An 18,620-nucleotide genomic window follows, 5' to 3' on the forward strand; every position below is an offset into this window, starting at 1 on the left:
ACAGGCACTGGTGCAAGAATGGGAGGCTATACCCCAGCAGCTGCTCGACCACCTGATCCAGAGTACGCCAACCCGTTGTGCGGCCTGTGTACGTGTGCATGGTGATCATATCCCATACTGATGTCGGGGTACATGCGCAGGAAACAGTGGCGTTTGGTAGCACATGTGTTTCGGGACAGTTTTCTCAACATATCACCAATACCGTGGACTTACAGATCTGTGTCATGTGTGTTCCCTATGTGCCTATGCTATTAACACCAGTTTTATGTAGTGCCACGTTGTGTGGCACCACATTCTGCAATTATCCTTAATTTATGAGGACGAGTGTATATCTTATAATCTGACTTGTTCCACATCATATCGATAAAATAATTGGGAAAATGATCTACGGAAAATGACATAACTAAACTAAAACTAAACATTGCAGTCTGCGGCATTGGCAGGGTTCCGGTCAGCGGAAGCTGACACAATGGCACATGTGCCACCAGTCCATCTCGCAGAAGATGGTGTCGAACAGTCGGTGCGACCGTGTCCAGTGCTCTGACATCGTGCCGACACTGTAGACGAAGCTGTTTGATCCACTATCCTAAAGTGGGCAAGATGACTGTCATCTTGCGCCATGACACGTTGTATCGTCCAATTCCCTGTCAGTGTGTATGGCCCTCTTCTCTCCTCTGGTTCCACGTACACTTCACTGTTGAACCAGTGTGCCCTGTACAAGCACAAATTTCACAGAATGAGAGACCTGCCTCCCAGAAACCAATTGAATGCACTTGCATACTGGTATTACATGTTGCAATGTTGGTGGGGCGTAGTAGTACTCGGTTACACATTTTTGTTCATAGGTGGGAATTTAAGGAGATGGGACCTGGATAAACTGACTAAACCAGAGGTCGTACTGACTTTCAGGGAGATCATAAGGGAACAATTGGCAGGAATGAGGGAAATATACAGTAGAAGAAGAATGGGTAGCTTTGAGGGGTGAAATAGTGAAGGCAACAGAGGATCAAATAGGTAAAAAGACGAGGGCTAGTAGAAACCCTTGGGTAACAGAAGCGATATTGAATTTAATTGATGAAAGGAGAAAATATAAAAATGCAGTAAATGAAGCAGGCAAAAAGGAATAAAAACGTCTCGAAAATGATATCGAGAGGAAGTGCAAAATGGCTAAGCAGGGATGGCTAGAGGACAAATGTAAGGATCTAGAGGCTTATCTCACTAGGGGTAAGATAGACACTGCCTACAGGAAAATTAAAGAGAGCTTAGGAGAAAGGAGAACCACTTGTATGAATATCAAGAGCTTTGATGAAAACCCAGTTCTAAGCAAAGAAGGGAAAGCAGAAAGGTGGAGGGAGTATATAGAGGATCTATACAAGGGTGATGTACTTGAGGACAATATTATGAAAATGGAAGAGGATGCAGATGAAGATGAAATGGGAGATACGATACTGTGTGAAGAGTTTGACACTGAAAGACCCAAGTCAAAACAAGGCCCCAGGTGTAGACAACATTCCGTTAGAACTACTGACAGCCTTGAGAGAGGCAGTCCTGGCAGAACTCTACCATCTGGTGAGCAAGATGTATGAGACAGGCGAAATACCCTCCGACTTCAAGAAGAATATAATAATTCCAATCCCAAAGAAAGCAGGTGTTGACGGATGTGAAAATTACCGAACTATCAGTTTAATAAGTCACAGATGCAAAATACTAATGCAAATTCTTTACAGACGAATGGAAAAACTGATAGAAGCCGACCTCGGAGAAGATCAGTTTCGATTCCGTAGAAATGTTGGAACACCAGAGGCAATACTGACTCTACGACTTATCTTAGAAGAAAGATTAAGGAAAGGCAAACCTACATTTCTAGCATTTGTAGACATAGAGAAAGCTTTTGACAATGTTGTCTGGAATACTCTCTTTCAAATTCTGAAGGTGGCAGGGGCAAAATACAAGGAGCGAAAGGCTATTTACAATTTGTACAGAAACCAGATGGCAGTTATAAGAGTCGAGGAGCACGAAAGGGAAGCAGTGGTTGGGAAGGGAGTGAGACAGGGTTGTAGCTTCTCCCTGATGTTATTCAATCTGTATATTTTGCAAGCAATAAAGGAAACAAAAGAAAAATTCGAAGTAGATATTAAAATCTGTGGAGAAGAAATAAAAACTTTGAGGTTCACCGATGACATTGTAATTCTGTCAGAGAAAGCAAAGGACTTAGAAGAGCAGTTGAACGGAATGGACAGTATCTTGAAAGGAGGGTATAAGATGAACATCAACAAAAGCAAAACGAGGATAATGGAGTGTAGTCGAATTAAGTCGGGTGATACTGAGGGAATTAGATTAGGAAATGAGACACTTAAAGTAGTAAAGGAGTTTTGCTATTTGGGGAGCAAAATAACTGATGATGGTCGAAGTAGAGAGTTTATAAAATGTAGACTGGCAATGGCGAGGAAAGCGTTTCTGAAGAAGAGAAATTTGTTAATATCGAGTATAGATTTAAATGTCAGGAAGTCGTTTCTGAAAGTATTTGTGTGGAGTGTGGCCATGTATGGAAGTGAAATGTGGACGATAAATAGTTTAGACCAGAAGAGAATAGAAGCTTTTGAAATGTGGTGCTACAGAAGAATGCTGAAGATTAGTTGGGTGGATCACGTAACTAATGAGGAGGTATTGAATAGAATTGGGGAGAAGAGGAGTTTGTGGTCGGACATGTTCTGAGGCATCAATGGATCACGAATTTAGTACTGGAGGGCAGCGTGGAGGGTAAAAATTGTAGAGGGAGACCAAGAGGTGAATACAATAAGCAGATTCATAAGGATGTAGGCTGCAGTAAGTACTGGGAGATGAAGAAGCTTGCACAGGATAGAGTAGCATGGAGAACTGCATCAAATGAGTCTCAGGACTGAAGACCACAACAACAACGACAGCTCCGCACCGACTGAGCACTGCATAACACTGACCTGTCCGACCAAACAAAGGACGGCACTGTCGGTCCTACGTGCTTACCTCCTCTGCCATTTAAATCACTTATTACGGTTCTGCTGTTCCACACATCCTCCTATCGTGACGTGTTGCTAACCACTGGTCCTGAGTGTTTCACTTTTTGTGAACAGTAGTGTACATGAAAAGTTTGTTTGAATGTAGTAAGTGTAACTTTGTCTTTTGTGCTGTTGCAGTGCAAACCGGAGCAGGTGCAAGCCGTCCAAGACTGCTGCGAGGAGCCTGCAAAGGCCAAGAGGGAGCAGCTGCTGTACCGCGTGGGTGACGTCATCACCGTGCTCGACAAGGGGTGAGTGGGCGCCGCCAGTGCAGTGTGGCAGCGGGGGGCAGTGTAGACGACAGTTGCCAGCCACACCGCGAGACGTGTCCCACGGCGACTGTTTTCTAAATTGGGTGTGGCCACACTCGCCACTGTAGTTATGGCAGCGTCTAAACGGACAGGAGCACACAGTCGGGGATGTAACACAGTACTTGCTAATCTTGCGCACACTGTACTGGTTGTTACCTATCTCATTTCTTGATAACTGAACAATTGTGGAATCTTGTGGTAAGACCACACTCTCACCATGTGTTTTTGAATGAGTATAATACGAGTAGTTCCAGCACACTTTCAGCAAGACTTATTTATTAACAGCTGCTCAAAGATTACACACTCCAGATCTCGTTTGTCTAGGGGTTCTCGGAAGTTTTGTCTGCAAAATAATCATTCCAACAAGCATTGCCTGGGTTTTCTTCCTGTTTGAAATAAACACTACCGGATCTGAAATACTTCCAGCTAAAAATTATATTTATTCATACTTTTTATTGGTAACTACACCATTTTCACAATGAACCTTGATACTCTAAATGCATTATACTGCACTTGTCACATAAATATGTCCAGCTCCCTTCAATACAGACAAAGAAGTGGCGGGCAAGCCAACATGTGCCCGGAAGTTGCAGACATTCCTGCAGTCTAGATTCTTTGGTCTACTGATCTTAATAAACTCCAAAGATACACACAAATAAATATATATAAATATACAGCATTTAACATCTTAAACAAGTCGATTATTTATCATAAAATAAAATATTCATAATTAAATAAATTAAACACATTTTTTGACAACATGATGAAGTTATCTTAACTCTTTACTGTGGGAACCTTACTTTTTGCATGAGATAAACTTTATCTCCAACAGTTAATTACATTACAACATGTACACTATATGATCAAAAGTATGCGGACACCCCCAAAAACATACGTTTTTCATATTAGCTGCATTGTGCTGCCACCTACTGCCAGGTACTCCATATCAGCGACCTCAGTAGTCATTAGACATCGTGAGAGAGCAGAATGGGTCGCTCCACGGAACTCACGGACTTGGAACGTGGTCAGGTGATTGGGTGTCACTTGTGTCATAAGTCTGTACGAGAGATTTCCACACTCCTAAACCTCCCTAGGTCCACTGTTTCTGATGTGATAGTGAAGTGGAAACGTGAAGGCACACGTACAGCACAAAAGCGTACAGGCTCACGTCGTCTGTTGACTGAGACCACCGACAGTTGAAGAGGGTCGTAATGTTTAATAGGCAGACATCTATCCAGACCATCACACAAGAATTCAAAACTGCATCAGGATCCACTGCAAGTTCTATGACATTTAGGCGGGAGGTGAGAAAACTTTGATTTCACAGTTGAGCAGCTGCTTGTAAGCCACACACCATGCCGGTAAATGCCAAACGACACCTCGCTTGATGTAAGGAACGTAAACATTGGACGACTCAACAGTGGAAAACCGTTGTGTGGAGTGACGAATGACGGTAAACAATGTGGCGATCCGATCGTATGGTGTGGGTATGGCGAATGCTCGGTGAACATCATCTGGCAGCGTGTGTAGTGCCAACAGTTAAAATTCAGAGGCGGTGGTGTTATGGTGTGGTCGCGTTTTTCATGGAGGAGGCTTGCACCCCTTGTTGTTTTGGATGGCACTATCACAGTGCAGGTCTACACTGATGTTTTAAGCACCTTCTTGCTTCCCACTGTTGAAGAGCAATTCTGGGATGGCGATTGCATCTTTCACCACGGTCGAGCACCTGTTCATAATGCACGGCCTGTGGCGGAGTGGTTACAGGACAATAACATCCCTGTAATTGACTGGCCTGCACAGAGTCCTGACTTGAATCCTATAGAACACCTTTGGGATGTTTTGGAACGCCGACTTCGTGCCAGGCCTCACCGACCGACAAGGATACTTCTCCCCAGAGCATCTCTCTGTGAAGAATGGGCTGCCATTTCCCAAGAAACCTTCCAGCACCTGATTGAACGTATGGCTGCTAGAGTGGAAGCTGTCATCAAGGCTAAGGGTGGTCCAACATCATATTGGATACCAGCATTACCGATGGAGGTCGCCACGAACTTGTAAGTCATTTTCAGCTAGGTGTTTGGATACTTTTGATCACATAGTGTCTGAAAAGGGCACCTTTCTAAATACAGGGCAGTACAGTGTGAGTACAACATCTAAAGCTGTCCAGTACTCTGCGGTGTGTCTATAAGAATGGTTTCTTTCTTTCTTTCTCCCCATTACAGGATATTTGTCTATTATAGGTACAAATGAAAGGGGAAGTAGAGGACATTGAAATGAGAAAATAGTTGTAATGAACATAGGCCCGGAAATGAAGGGTTTCCCCGATAAGATGTATGTCTGAGTGCTATTGTGTCTGTGCTACTACAATACTGTAAATGTCAGAGGCTATATTTATGCCGCAGTTTTGCTGGCGGCCATCGTTGTTGGCGTGCCAAATGATGTGGTGAAGTGGTTAGGACATGGGACTCACATTCTGTACGACATTGGTTCAGATCCACATCTGGGCATCCCACGATTTCCCTAAATTGCTGCAGGCAATTACTGATATGGTTTCTTTGAAAGGGCACATCCGATTTCCTTCCCCATCATCAAAATAATTCAAGCTCATACTTCCATCTCCAAAGACCTTTTCTGCGGTATGTTAAATCTTACTCTTAATTGCTTCCGTTTGCTGTCAGTTAGTCGAGTATGCTTTAATGTGGCTGTTCAGGAATATACAACACAGATCTTTGACGACAGTTACATCAGGTGTGGCTTGTCGATACTGTGGCTTTGCAGCTCCCGTGACTTCATTGTATTGGATTTGTTTGTACGTGGGTATTTAAACACTGTTTATAGCATCACTGAACTCTGGGAATGAATTGTGATTGGTTTTCAGTGCATTCAGAACACGCTTACAATTTTTGAATATGTACGGACATCAACAAGGAGGTATGCTGAAGCCTATCTTTGCATGAATGGTGGCCACATGTAACAGCTGCTGTAATGAATTTGTCCTTAAGTGCGTATCTGCAGTTTGGAGTCTCAGACACTTTGATATAATGTGTTCATGCACTGAGTTGTGTTGGGTAAACTGTTGATTTGCAGACCTGTTTTTATTAGGATTATGTGCTTTTTTCATTGTCCTCTACTCGTCCCTTTCATTTGTGGCTAAAATACTCGAGACACCCTGTATGAGCATTGTATGTGCAGTAGCCACCAGAAAGATCATGGGAGGCGCACATCGGCACGGCGCGTCACGGACGGTAGTTGCCGCAAGTAGAGTCCCATCCACCAGAGGGCACGCGAGAATTCGGACACGACCTCTGCCGGTGGAACAACAACAACAACAAAACAACAACAACAACTCAGGCAGCACGGGCCGTGCCCAGTCAGTTAACATCGGGCATGCCTAGGATACAGTCCCGGTCTAGGCTAAGTGAAGTGCGACGTAAAACGTGAACAGTGTTACTACACAATTGGCGACGAGTAGGGTCGTTCTTTCGTGTGTTGCGTCGTTGTTCCAGTTTCGCAGCTTATCCACGGCATGGAGGATTTATTGCGGGTTTTGGTTGAGCAGCAGACGGAACTCATGGCCACCATAAAACAAGTGCTTCCGGCATTGCTCTCCACGCAGTCTGCTCCAGCGCCGTTCCCTCCTCCCTTTCCCCCGTATGACGAGACGGCGGAGGATTGGGATGCATATGAACATCACCTTCGGCAGCATTTCCAGGCGTTTCATGTTGCCGATGCGGAGTTATGTCGTGCTCTCTTCTTGTCTTGGATATCTCCCTTGCTGTATCAAGTTTTGCGGCAGCTAGTGCCGTTGCAAGAACCCTCGTCCTTGTCTTTTGACGCACTTTGTTCATTGCTGTCTTCATGTTGTGGCGGCTAGGGTCGAGTTCTATCAATGCCTCAGCCCCGTCAGTCTTACCGGGCGTGGGCCGCTACCCTGCACGGTCTTAGTCGCAAGTGTCATTTTGTCACGTAGCAGTCGCGAGAGTCGTATGCCCACGTTATGGTACGCGACGTTATTGTTCATTCGGCTCCTGATAGGGAGGTCCGGCAACGGGCCCTGCAGTTAGAAAACCCTTCCCTCGAAGAAGTCCTGTCCATTGCTCATTCGTATGAAGTCTCTCACGCAGCAGGTCAACAGCTGGAAGCGTGGTGCGACGTCGCTGAGGTTCGGGGCGCCGCGGCCGCGTCCACTGTGTCCGGGGTGGACGACGTGCGAGCGGTACAATCCGGCCGTTACGGCCGCTCCCGCACGGCACGTAAACAGAGTTCTGGCCGCCGGCCCCTGTTGCCGTCCTGTGCGTCGTGCTATATACACCACGATCGGTCGGAGTGTCTCCAGCGTTGGGCCGTTTGTCACAAATGTAATAAAAAAGGTCACATTGCTAAAGTTTGCCGCTCAGCCTCAAACGAATCAAAGGAAGCAGGTACAGAGGACATGGATGTTGACATTCAAGAAGTTTCATCGGGCCAGGCTCCCGACGCATCGGCATGCAAACTCTTTATCGAGGTGTCGGTTCGGTCGCGCCGGTTACAACTGCAAGTAGATACGGGTGCGGCAGTTTCGTTGTTGAATGCACAAACTTATTCCGACCTTGGATCGCCCTCATTGGCGCCAGTTTACCGGCGTCTACGCGGTTATGGTAAACAGTTCATTCCCCTACTGGGTCAATTCACTACTGACGTGACTTACAAATCAGTCACTCGGCCTATTACTTTTATTGTTGTCAGTGACGCGAGCTCAGCTAACCTTTTTGGCCTGGATGCCTTTCAAGCTTCCGGTTTTTCTATCGCTGACACCATACAGTTGGTCTCCGAAGACGTTCCCTATCAATCATTGGAATCTTTGATCTCAGACTTTCTAGATATCTTTGAGGAGGGCCTGGGGCATGTTTCAGACTTTGAAGCTCACTTAACGTTGCAGGCATCGGCTCACCCGTGTTTTCTACACGCGAGGCAGATCCCCTTGGCTCTCCACCCTCAGGTAAAAGCAGAGCTAGACCGGCTGACAGCCCTAGGGGTCGTTCTTCCCATTTCTTCTAGTGAGTGGGCTTCGCCCCGCGTTTTTGTCAGGAAACTCTCGGGAAAATTACGTCTTTGTGGCGATTTCAAGGCCACCATTAATTCCCAATTGGTAGTGGACACCTATCCTTTGCCTCGTGCTGATGAATTGTTCTCCGCTGTGGGGGGAGGCCAATATTTTTCGAAAATCGATCTTTCGGAGGCTTATCATCAGATACCACTTGATGAGGACTCCAAACGGCTGGCGTTCGTCAACACCTCGTTTGGCCTTTACCAATACCAGCGGTTGGCCTTCGGAATATCCAGTGCCCCAGCGATATTCCAGCGTTATCTTGAGCACGCCATGTCGACAATCCCTCATTGTATTAATTACCTGGACGACATAATTGTCACGGGCCACAGCACGAAGGAACACTTGCACAACCTTCGCACCCTCTTTGTCAAATTCAGGTCCGTGGGCTTGCGTTGCAACCTGCGTAAGTCGAACTTCTTCCAACTGTCCATTGAGGAAGTGGGCTACACACTCTCTCGGTACGGCGTCCAGCCGCTAGGAAGTTTGGTCCGAGGTATCGTCGACCTTCCGCGGCCCGCTTCGCTGAAGGAGTTACAAGCTTTTTTGGCAAGATTGCCTATTACCACCGGTTCATTCCCAGGGCTTCCACCATAGCCCACCCCCTGTACTGCCTTCTGCTCAAGGGTGTTCCTTTTGATTGGTCGCCTGCGTGCGAGCGAGCGTTCACCTCGTTGAAGGGCTTCCTCATGTCAGCGCCTTGTTTGGCTACTTTTGACCCCCATAAGCCGTTGGTCCTGGCTACAGATGCTTCGCAGTATGGGGTGGGGGCGGTCCTGGCCCATCGCAACGCAGATCGTTCCGAGCAACCACTGGCAATTGCGTCTAAAACTCTTAGTCCCGCACAGGCCCATTACTCCCAGGTGGAAAAAGAGCCTTTGGCCATTGTCTACGCTGTTACCAAGTTTCACCCTTTCTTGTATGGCACGAAGTTTCAGTTAATCACTGGCCATAAGCCGTTAATATCGTTATTTGGCCCCGCCTCTCAGATTCCAGATAGGGCAGCCCACAGACTGCAGTGCTGGGCCTTGCTCCTCTCTGAGTACCATTATGACATTCATTTTCGCCCTACCGGACAGCATGCCAATGCCGACGCTCTTTCCCATCTTCCGGTGGGCCCGGATCCTAAATTCGATCGAGAGGAGATTATGTGTTTTCATTTGGATGTGGCGTCCTGCCAAGCGGTTGATGGCTTCCCGATCACTAGTTCTCGAGTCGCCAGGGAAATGGCAGCTGACCTGGTTCTCCGGCAAGTAGTTCGCCTCATTCAGCAGGGGTGGTCATCCCGCCCTTCAGGCCGGGCCTCGGACGCTCTTTGTAATTATTTTATTCTACGAGACCGCCTCTCGGTCTTGGAAGCAGTTCTCCTTCTGGTTACCGATGATACAACTCCTCGCATGGTTGTTCCTGCAAGTTTACGAAGGGAAGTCCTCACGTTATTACATGAGGGGCACTGGGGTGTTTCCCGTACTAAAACCTTGGCTCGCAGACATCTGTACTGGCCCGGTATTGACAGAGAAATTGAGCACTCGGTGGCCGCCTGTTCCCAGTGTGCGAGCCAACAGGCATCTCCCAGGGCAGCGTTCTCTTCATGGCCGCCGGCAACCCAAGCATGGGAACATGTTCACGTCGATTTTGCGGGCCCGTTTCTCAATGGCTTGTGGCTCATTGTCATTGATGCTTGTTCCCAATTCCCATATGTGGTTCGCTGCTCCTCAACCACTTCAGAAGTTGCAATCCAGGCACAAGCAAAAATCTTTTCTGTGGAAGGTCTGCCAATCACCCTGGTCTCGGACAATGGACCGCAGTTTATTTCGCAGACCTCCCAGGATTTTTGTAGGCGCTTCGGTATTCGGCACGTTTGCTCTCCCCCCTTTCATCCACAATCGAATGGGGAAGCCGAGTGCATGGTGCGCACATTTAAGATGCAGATGAAAAAGTATGTGCACGAATTTCCTGTGGAGGAGGCATTGACGTTTTTCCTGACGGCATACCGGACCACACCAATGGGAGAACACAGCCCCGCAGAGCTCCTCCATGGGCGCCAACCTAGGACTCTGCTGCACTTCCTCCGGCCCGGTCCTCGTGTCTTCGCAAAACGGAGTACCTGGCTTTCCATTGGGTATGTCGGTCTGGGCACGTGGGTTTGGTCGCAATCCACGTTGGATACCGGCGGTGGTCCTGCGCTGAAATGGCCGCCGGCTCTATACCTTGCAGGCGGGTGACCGGGTGATACGTAGTCACCAAAATCAGCTACGTCCACGTTTGGGCACCCACCCTCCGACCTCTCAGACACTGGCTTCCCCATTGCTGGCACCCGTGTTGGTTTCTCAGGGGACGTTACCACCTCTCCCCACTGTGACTCCGCCGCACTGCGATGGTTCTCAGCCTTGGCAGCCTCCAGTAGCTCCAGACCGGCATCGCCATCATCAGAGATGCCCCAGCGAGAGCTGGCCCCCCTCGCAGGCCCGGTTTCTCAGGAGGCTGGTTCACCTGTGGTCGTCCCTTCCCCATCGTCCCCGCCACTGGGACTTGCCCCTCCCGAGGTGGAACTGGATCCGGAGTTTGACAGCTTGTCACCCGTTCCGTCCCGGGCTCCGGTGGTGGGACGATGGGGGCCTCTTCGTGTGGGTCACTTCCAGCCGTATTCGAAGGTTCCGGCTCGAGGGTTGGCAGATCCCCTTGACTCCGGCCTTCCAATGGATGTGGAGGTCATCGCTCCTGCCCGACGCTCCACCTTCCGACGCAGTGGATCACAGTGGCTTCACCCCCCGAAGGAGGAGGAGTGCAGTAGCCACCAGAGAGATCGCGGGAGGCACACATCGGCACGGCGCGTCACGGACGGTAGTTGCCACAAGTAGAGTCCCGTCCACCAGAGGGCACGCGAGAAATCGGACGCGTCCTCTGCCGGTGGAACAACAACAACAACAACTCAGGCAGCACGGGCCGTGCTCAGTTAGTTAACATCGGGCATGCCTAGGATATAGTCCCGGTCTACGCTAAGTGAAGTGCGACGTAAAACGTGAACAGTGTTACTACAGTATGTATCTCCCTTCAGTCGCACTCGTGGACTCCATCGAAGTGATAACCCATTTCTCACTGTAAATTATGAAGGGTATGTGGAATCACCAACAAGACATAGTTCATACGGTTCTTAAAAGTGCTTAGAAGGACTTAATTTTTACACTGTTCAATAAAAGTCCTTATAAGTGCTTGCTTTTTCCTTTTTTGAAATTATGATTCTTATAAGTCCTCATTTTCCTCTTGGCAGTTATATTCAAACTTAAAAATTGATTAACTTGTCATAGTTAAAAAGATGAAAAAGAAAAAGAATACATGTGAAGGTCGAATGCCAAAGCAGTTATGAGGGTCACTCAGCTGCATGACGTATGGCAAGATCTGTAAGGTTAACCCCACCTGAGGCATGTAGAATGGAGTGGGGTACAATTACACACAATACTGGAAACTGACACCATTTCGTGTATGTAAACTCATTACTGCAATGCCACTAGTGGGAGATGGCAGGGGGATGTGGAAACCATAACTAAATAGTACATCTGTGACAAGAAAATATCTGTGGCAAAGTATCAGCCATCCCTATTGCAATACACGTTTGGTGGAAACACTGCAGAACAGGTGTATTTTTAAAATTATGTTTATCGTGCCTGGAAAGAGTGCATTTAGCCAATGGTGACCGGGACAAGATGAATATAAACAATCACTAGTGCCATCAAAAGACATTCTCAAAGGGAAGTATAACATTTGCATAAAGGACATCGATATAGCAATGATGTGAGAAGTGCCATTAAAAGCCCATACAAAAGGTAAGTGTTATTTCAAGTTACATGGGACTTGATTAGAATGGCCTGACTTGATGAGCTTAAATTACACACGTCACACATTAAATCACAATTGAGATGTTAATACATTTCATGTGTATCTACTCGGACAATAATTATTGTTTAGTATTTCAGGAAGTGAGTGTTCAAATTTATTGTAAAGGCAACGTATAAATGAAACAAACATTTAATGACAAAGCAGACTGTAAAAGATTATAGTGCAATCATGATTTCATGAAATTGTGAAAATTTACTGGAAAGATGAGGTACTTTACAATCGAAAGAATAATAATAAAAGTAACAAAGGTAAAAATAAATTACTTGGGTGCTGCACTTAACAGCCTGGTACACCCACAAATTATATCGCAAAACTCGTAATTTCACAAGCACCTTCATTATATAGGTGACACAAAGATGAAGAATTCTACACTGGAGCACCAAAAAAGAAACTGGTATAGGCATGTGTGCTCAAATACAGAAATATGTAAACAGCCGGAATACGGCACTGTGGTCGGCAACACCTGTATAAGACAACAAATGTCTGGCACAGTTGTTAGATTGGTTACTGTTGCTACAATAGCAAGTTAGCAAGATTTGAGTGAGTTTGGAAGTGGTGTTATAGTCAGCACACAAGCAATGGGACACAGCTTCTCTGAGGTGGCAACGAAGTGGGGATTTTTCCTTAGAACCATTTCACAAGTGTACTGTGAAACGTCAAATATCCGACTTCGCTGTGACCAGAAAAAGATCCTGCAAGAGCGCGACCAATGCCAGCTGAAGAGTATCATTCACCATGACAGAAATGCAATGGTTCTGCAAATTGCTGCAGATTTCAGTGCTGGGTCATCAACAAGTGTCAGCGTGTGAACCGTTCAATGAAACATCATCGATATGGGCTTTCGGAGCCGAAGGCCCACTCGTGTTCCCTTGATGACTGTGCGACACAAACCTTTACGCCTCGCCTGGGACTGTCAACACCAACATTGGACTGTTGGTGACCGGAAACATGTCATCTGGTCAGACAAGTCTCGTTCCAAACTGTATAGAGTGGATGGGCATGTACGGTTATAGAGACAACCTCGTAAATTCATGGACCCTGCATGTCAGCAAGGGACTGTTCAAGCTGGTTGAGGCTCTGTAGTGGTGTGGGGCGTGTTCAGTTGGAATGATATGGGACCCTTGATATGTCTAGATGTGACTCTTAACAGGTGACTCGTACATAAGCATTCTGTCTGTCACCTGCATCCATTCATATCCATTGTGCACTGTGATGGACCTGGGCAGTTCCAACAGTCCCACATATCCAGAATTGCTACAGAGTGGCTCCAGGAACACTCTTCTGAGTTTAAACACTTCCGTGGGTCACCAAATTCCCCACATGAACATATTGAGCATATCTGAGATGCCTTGCAATGTGCTGTTCAGAAGTGATCTCCACCCCCTCATACTCTTACAGATTTATGGACAGCCATGCAGGATTCATGGTGTCAGTTCCCTCCAGCACTATTTCAGACATTAGTCGAGTCCATGCCACGTCGTTTTGCGGCACTTCTATGTGCTCATGGGTGCCCTACACGATATTGGGGATGTATACCAGTTTCTTTGGCTGTTCAGGTCATAGCGAGATGATTTCATCTCAAAAATGTGAATTATGGACCAAATTGTTCAAATTCAATGTGGCGTATGCTGGATTGTTTCTCCACAGATACCAAGACCCAGTGAGGATGGAGCTGGGTCACATGATGAGAGAGCTTCAGGACCAGCAGATCGAACCCAGAATGCAAACATTTAAGAAAATTGCTTCCTCAGATAAGCTTGGTACTTATGAAGTGGAACCATCTTCACTCAATGAATTAAGTAAAGTAGGTTTAGGCTTCATTGGGGACAAAATTTTGTCTAGGGTGGTTAAGGAGCAAAAGGTCACAGAGAAAAATGTTCCAACCTTAAAAGACAAAGCACAGTCATTTATTATGAAAATGGTTAAAACTATTCTTGAAAAACCTTCGTTATAGTATTACTTTGTCTGTAATTCAGCCTGTCTTGATCCAAGAGTTATTCTTGAAAATAAAGCTGGTTGCAAGAAAAAGATGAAATTAATACTAAATAGTCTTGTTGAAAGAGGTCATGTTTTGGTGGGAAATTGTGATTCCCTCCTTTCGGAGTTTGGAGATTTTGTGCAGCAAATTCGGTATCAAGAAAGTAGAGATTTTCAAATTAAAATTTCAAGATTCAGTGACTTCCTTTACAAGAATAAAAATTCAAGGGGGCTTCAAAGCAATATGGGATGTTTGCAAGAAGATTTTAACTCTCAATCAATAAAGCTCTAGAAATAGAGAATTTGAAAGAAAGATCCTAATTGCTACGCAGTAAGTTAGCAAGTTGAAGGCCACCTTAAATCTTGGGGAGGGGGGGGGGGGGGGGGGGTAGTGCAATATGTTAAAATTACTAAGGATTTATTGGCATCTGCATCTTCTGCAAGAAAAAAATACATGGCTTGTCTTGAGGAACAAAAACAAGTACATAAGACAAAGACACTTTCAGAAAGGAAGTGCAAATTGTGATAATAATTGGGGGTTTAAAACAGAAAAGAATGCACCCCAATTCTGACATTTCTTAATTGCAAAAATCAGCTGATGAACTTTCAAAGGTTGCAGAAAAGACAAGGATCATTTCCATTGTTCACAGTGTAATGCACAAAGGAAAAAGGCTCATGAAAAGCAAGAAGAGGTTCAGTCATTAGGCTGCCAGATTAGGGATAGTGCTTATAAGTTTTTCTTATTGACAGTTCATTCAATTTCATTAAAATTCACAAATTTAGAATTACTTTTATGGATTATTGTATGATAAATACTGCAGAGAGGATTATAAAATATGATGTACTCACTTTAACTACTTTAATAAGAAAAACATTTATCAGTTATCAAGCAGACATACAATGTAGGGTATTTTTGATAAGCCTTTAAAGAATTTGCCTTATTCCTGTTGAGTTGATACCATTGAATTTTATTATAGTGACACTATATTGAAGTTATCATCTGTTTGTGCATGTTTATTTGATTCTTGACCTCACGTTGAGTGCAACTATTGCCAGTTAAGAAAAGGGGCCTAAAAATCCTTAATTTTTGTTTTGTAAATTCAGTATGAACCCTACAAGAGTAGATAAGAAACGTGCATGTTTGATTTCTGTAATTGTTTTTGGCAAAGGAGGTGCATGCTCAATGTCTTTCACAAAACCCCACAAAAAGAATCCTGCAGATGCCAAGTCATGTGATGTAGTTTGCCAAAAGCTGAGCATGACATTCGAGGATAGATTCCCAGCAGCGTTGGGGATTTTTTCTCCATAGGGCCTGGGTGTTTGTGTTGTCCACATCATTTCATCATCATTCATGAAAGTGGTGAATCTTGACTATGTAAAGATTGGGAATTTTTACGGGCACTGATAACTGCACAGTTGACCACCCCACAAACCAAATATCATCGTCATCATCATCAACATGATGTTGTCATTTCCATTATGACCAATCTGACAGTTTAGAGGATGTCAGTTTAAAAATGTGTGAACCTCCTACATCAAGAGGGCGGTCTTTCGAAATTTTGAACTTTCTTTTAAATTCTCTGTAATTCCTATTGACTTAACACTATTCATTGAATTGTTATTGTCATTTGTAATTGCTACATTCGTTTTAAATTCCCCTGTGTGTTAAAGGAAAATGGAAATTGTCACATAGATAGTGAAACATCCTGACATTATTCAGAACAGGCAGGCTGGCCTCAAGAAATTTCATAACAACTTCATCAATATTAACTTTCAAACTAAAATACATTCCTTTATTTTAGAAATTCTGATATCACAGGTAAAACAATTCCGAAATAGAGTTATATAATTTATGATCTGAAAACATCGTAATGAATGTAAAGCACATCACCATAGCTAATAGCAACCATTAAAAGTTTATGCCAGTTACTATAGCAATATAAACTAATTAATTAAGTGAATGTTACAAACAAATGTGTTTGGCATGTGTCAAAAAGTTAATGTAAAGAAGACAAGTAAATTTAAGAGATCTAGGAAAAAAACAGCAGCTACAGTATCTTATATAGAACATCATGTGCTAAGGATAAACATACTTCACATGTTTTGGCTTTTGTAATGCAGATGCTACTGAATATGTGCACGTGCTTGACACTAATGCAGCAATTAAACGAAATAAATAAAAAAGTACATTCTGTTGGGCACCTTAATAGAATAGTAGGAGATGTTTTGTCGCAAAGTGCGACCACTCACGTACAAATCAGGTCATGCTACACTCTCTACCTAGTATAGCAAACTACCTTACAGTTTGTGGCAGACAGTAATATCTTTCCCCCTGTTATTGCAAAATTCTTTATTAACTTGTAATTTCTCCAATTTCTCATTGCGGCAGTTTTGCGAGACATGTTTGGGAATAAGTAATTTGTTGCCCAACTCTTCATAGAATGTACACTCTGAGAACTTCAACAGTGTACCATTCTGTGATGTACAGTGCGTCTCTTACAGCGTGTGCCACTGGGGTTTCCAGTGTGTTAAGGATCCCAGACTGAAAAGTTTTGTAAGCTGATTCTTTGGTGAGTAAATTACATTTCATTAAGATTCTTCCATTGAATATGAGTATGGCAGTTACTTTTGCCACAATCAGTTTTATGTCATTATTTCATTTTATGTTGCTCATATTTTACAGTAGTTATGGTTTCCATCAATTTTTCACGAATAGTTTAACTGTACAGTGCTGGATTTCTTCTCAAATGTATGTGCAACATATTAATTTTTTTACGTTCAGGGTGAACAGCAAGTTCCTGACCATTAATCAGTCTTCCCCAGATCTTCAGGCAATTTGTTACACTTGTTTGATATTTCTACCTGCTTACAGACAGCTGGTCGTCTGTAAACAGCTTTATGGAGATTCTGATATTATCCACTACATCATTCATATATAATGTAAACAGTAACAGACCTACAAGACTTCTTTGGGGTACTCCTGAAATTACTTATGCAATTGTGGAATTGGTTCCATTAAGAGCAAAGTGTTGTATTCTGTGTACAAGGAAGTGTTGAATCCAATCACAAATCTAGTTCAGTACCCCATATACTCATATTTTGTTCACTAAATGACAGTACAGAACTGTATAGAATGTCTTCTGCAAGTCGAGGAACATGGAATCAAGCTGGCAATCGCATGTACTACACTCTGGGTCTCACGTTTGGACAGGGAGAGCTAAGATTTTCTGTATCTCTGTTAATAGAATTTGTGTTAGTTTTTATAGATGAGATTTTCTTTCTCTAAAACATTCATAATGTTGTTGTTGTTGTTGTTGTGGTCTTCAGTCCAGAGACTGGTTTGATGCAGCTCTCCATGCTGCTCTATCCTGCACAAGCTGCTTCATCTCCCAGTACCTACTGCAGCCTACACCCTTCTGAATCTGCTTTGTGTATTCATCTCTTGATCTCCCTCTACGATTTTTACCCTCCACGCTGCCCTCCAATACTAAATTGGTGATCCCTCAATGACTCAGAACATGTCCTACCAACCGATCCCTTCTTCTAGACAAGTTGCACCACAAATTTCTCTTCTCCCCAATTCTATTCAATACCTCCTCATTAGTTATGCGATCTACCCATCTAATCTTCAGCATTCTTCTGTAGCACCACATTTCGAAAGCTTCTATTCTCTTCCTGTCCAAACTATTTATCGTCCATGTTTCACTTCCATACATGGCTACACTCCATACAAATACTTTCAGAAACGACTTCCTGGCACTTAAATCTATACTCGATGTTAACAAATTTCTCTTCTTCAGAAACGCTTTCCTTGCCATTGCCAGTCTGCATTTTATATCCTCTCTACTTCGACCATCATCAGTTATTTTGCTCCCCAAATAGCAAAACTCCTTTACTACTTTAAGTGTCTCATTTCCTAATCTAATTCCCTCAGCATCACCCGTCTTAATTCGACTACATTCCATTATCCTCGTTTTGCTTTTGTTGATGTTCATCTTATATAACTCCTTTCAAGACGCTGTCCAGTCTGTTCAACTGCTCTTCCAAGTCCTTTGCTGTCTCTGACAGTATTACAATGTCATCGGCGAACCTCAAAGTTTTTATTTCTTCTCCATGGATTTTAATACCTACTCCGAATTTTTCTTTTGTTTCCTTTACTGCTTGCTCAATATACAGATTGAATAACGCCAGGAAAGGCTACAACCCTGTCTCCCTCCCTTCCCAACCACTGCTTCCCTTTCATGCCCCTCGACTCTTATAACTGCCATCTGGTTTCTGTACAGATTGTAAATAGCATTCATAATTTGTGAACATGAA

At 44.3% G+C, this 18,620-nt stretch overlaps 1 protein-coding gene across 1 annotated transcript in view; it reads left to right on the forward strand.

Annotated features, from left to right (window-relative positions):
• The window catches only part of LOC124553500 (activated Cdc42 kinase-like), a 315,929-nt gene that overhangs the window by 163,228 nt on the left and 134,081 nt on the right, over positions 1 to 18,620 (forward strand). Inside the window, exon 9 of the mRNA XM_047127354.1 lies at positions 3,174 to 3,286. Within this exon, the coding sequence (XP_046983310.1) occupies positions 3,174 to 3,286 (113 nt within the window). The remainder of the gene's footprint in view (positions 1 to 3,173; positions 3,287 to 18,620) is intronic.

Source organism: Schistocerca americana, chromosome 11 (assembly GCF_021461395.2).
Source record: "Schistocerca americana isolate TAMUIC-IGC-003095 chromosome 11, iqSchAmer2.1, whole genome shotgun sequence".
Classification (NCBI taxonomy): domain Eukaryota; kingdom Metazoa; phylum Arthropoda; class Insecta; order Orthoptera; family Acrididae; genus Schistocerca; species Schistocerca americana.